Genomic DNA, 1,488 nt, shown 5'->3' on the forward strand with positions numbered 1-1,488 from the left:
TTTTCACTGCTCAACTTCGTATTGATTAAAAAAGAAAAGGAGAAGAAGGAGAAAATAGCTGTAAGGAAAAAAATGAAAGGTGTAAATCGAGAATCTACTTTTACTTATACTTATTCCAGTGAATGGAAAGTAGAATAATTAATAATAATATCTGACACGTAGGATTTCTACAGGTATATCGGATTTCATGAGTTGCATTACATGAAACAAGACAAGACATTGAATATTGAGGAGAAGGCAAAAGCAGAGGAGGCATACCTGTTGTGCAACAGCAACACGCGCAAGGAGGATGAGATTCAGAAACCAAATAGTAAATGTATTAATGCTGCCACAATGAAGCCTCAAAGGCAAAGCCACAAAGAACCATGCTCTCTGTCTCTGAGTCCTGCATTGAAATCTGATCCCCAAAAAAATAACTCTCACTCTCATCATAAATGCCGTGACTCCACGCCTGAGAATACGGCCACGGGTCGAAAAATACCAACTCCCCACTCGGGTCGGGTATTTCAAAACTCGTCCCCAGACTCGGCAGCTCCACTATCTCCCCAAGCTCCTCCGGCGTCGACGGGTCTTCGCCGGAGGAAGAACTAACCGCCAATGACGACCAAGATGACGACTGCGACAGTGACGCCGACGACGACGAAGTTGGCGTCGTCGGAGCATCGTTAACCTCCATGGCGGCGGCTTTGGCGGCGGCGGCCTGAACGTCTCTTGGCGAGTTGGAGTCGGGTCGGGGCAGGGAGGAGGCGAGTTCGGGGAAGTTGAGAATGGCGGAGTTGCCTTTGATGGCGAGCGCCGCGACGTCGTGTGCACGCGCGGCCATCTCGGCGGTGGCAAAGGTGCCGAGCCAGATCCGGTTCTTCTTTCTGGGCTCGCGGATTTCGGATACCCACTTCCCCCAGGCCCGCATTCGGACCCCTCTGTAGACGGAATGCGAGTGCTTGCGAGTGGAAGCTGATGATGATGCTTCTGAGCTAGGTAGCTCAGCCATTACGCTCTCTCTTTTTAATGTTTTGGATTGGACCAAGTTGGTTACTACTTAGTCAGTGCTACAATGTAATAATGTGTGTGGTATATATATACACTATAGTTGGAGTGGAATGAAAATCAGAGGTGTTAGTGAGTCATGAAGGTCCAAGTTGGAGTCTGGGAGAAGGGTTATGAAAGAGAAACGTGGGTCTTATTTGTAAGTGGCCCCACACTAATTTATCATAAGTTAATTTTACTTCTTAGATAGATTTTTCTTTTTCAGCTATAAGGATTAATAGAAATTTTTTTCAAACAAAAGACCCCATTTACTCTGCTTAATTTATAGTTCAATTAAATTATTTGTAAATTCTTAAATGTGATTAAGACGGGACTGACGTGTATTTAAATAAATTTAAATTACTACAAAAATTATCTGTGATATATATTTATGTTAAAAAGTGCATCTTTTAACACGTGAGTAATGATGCTCTTAGGTAACATTATTTAATTTACATCTCA

The 1,488-nt window shown here is 43.6% G+C and overlaps 1 protein-coding gene across 1 annotated transcript; it reads right to left on the reverse strand.

The window, feature by feature from the left end:
* Window positions 1-274: 274 nt before the first annotated feature.
* LOC100527241 (DNA-binding domain-containing protein) lies at window positions 275-1,048 on the reverse strand. Its single transcript, NM_001249956.2, has one exon. It carries the CDS (start codon window positions 989-991, stop codon window positions 320-322), a length of 672 nt encoding a protein of 223 aa, NP_001236885.2. The 5' UTR covers window positions 992-1,048; the 3' UTR covers window positions 275-319.
* Between the last annotated feature and the right edge of the window lie 440 nt (window positions 1,049-1,488).

The sequence above is a fragment of the Glycine max genome, chromosome 5, assembly GCF_000004515.6.
Source record: "Glycine max cultivar Williams 82 chromosome 5, Glycine_max_v4.0, whole genome shotgun sequence".
Classification (NCBI taxonomy): domain Eukaryota; kingdom Viridiplantae; phylum Streptophyta; class Magnoliopsida; order Fabales; family Fabaceae; genus Glycine; species Glycine max.

Bases quoted from the DNA above. Each gene is read 5' to 3' on its own strand.
- LOC100527241 (NM_001249956.2), bottom strand. From the start codon at position 991: ATGGCTGAGCTACCTAGCTCAGAAGCATCATCATCAGCTTCCACTCGC.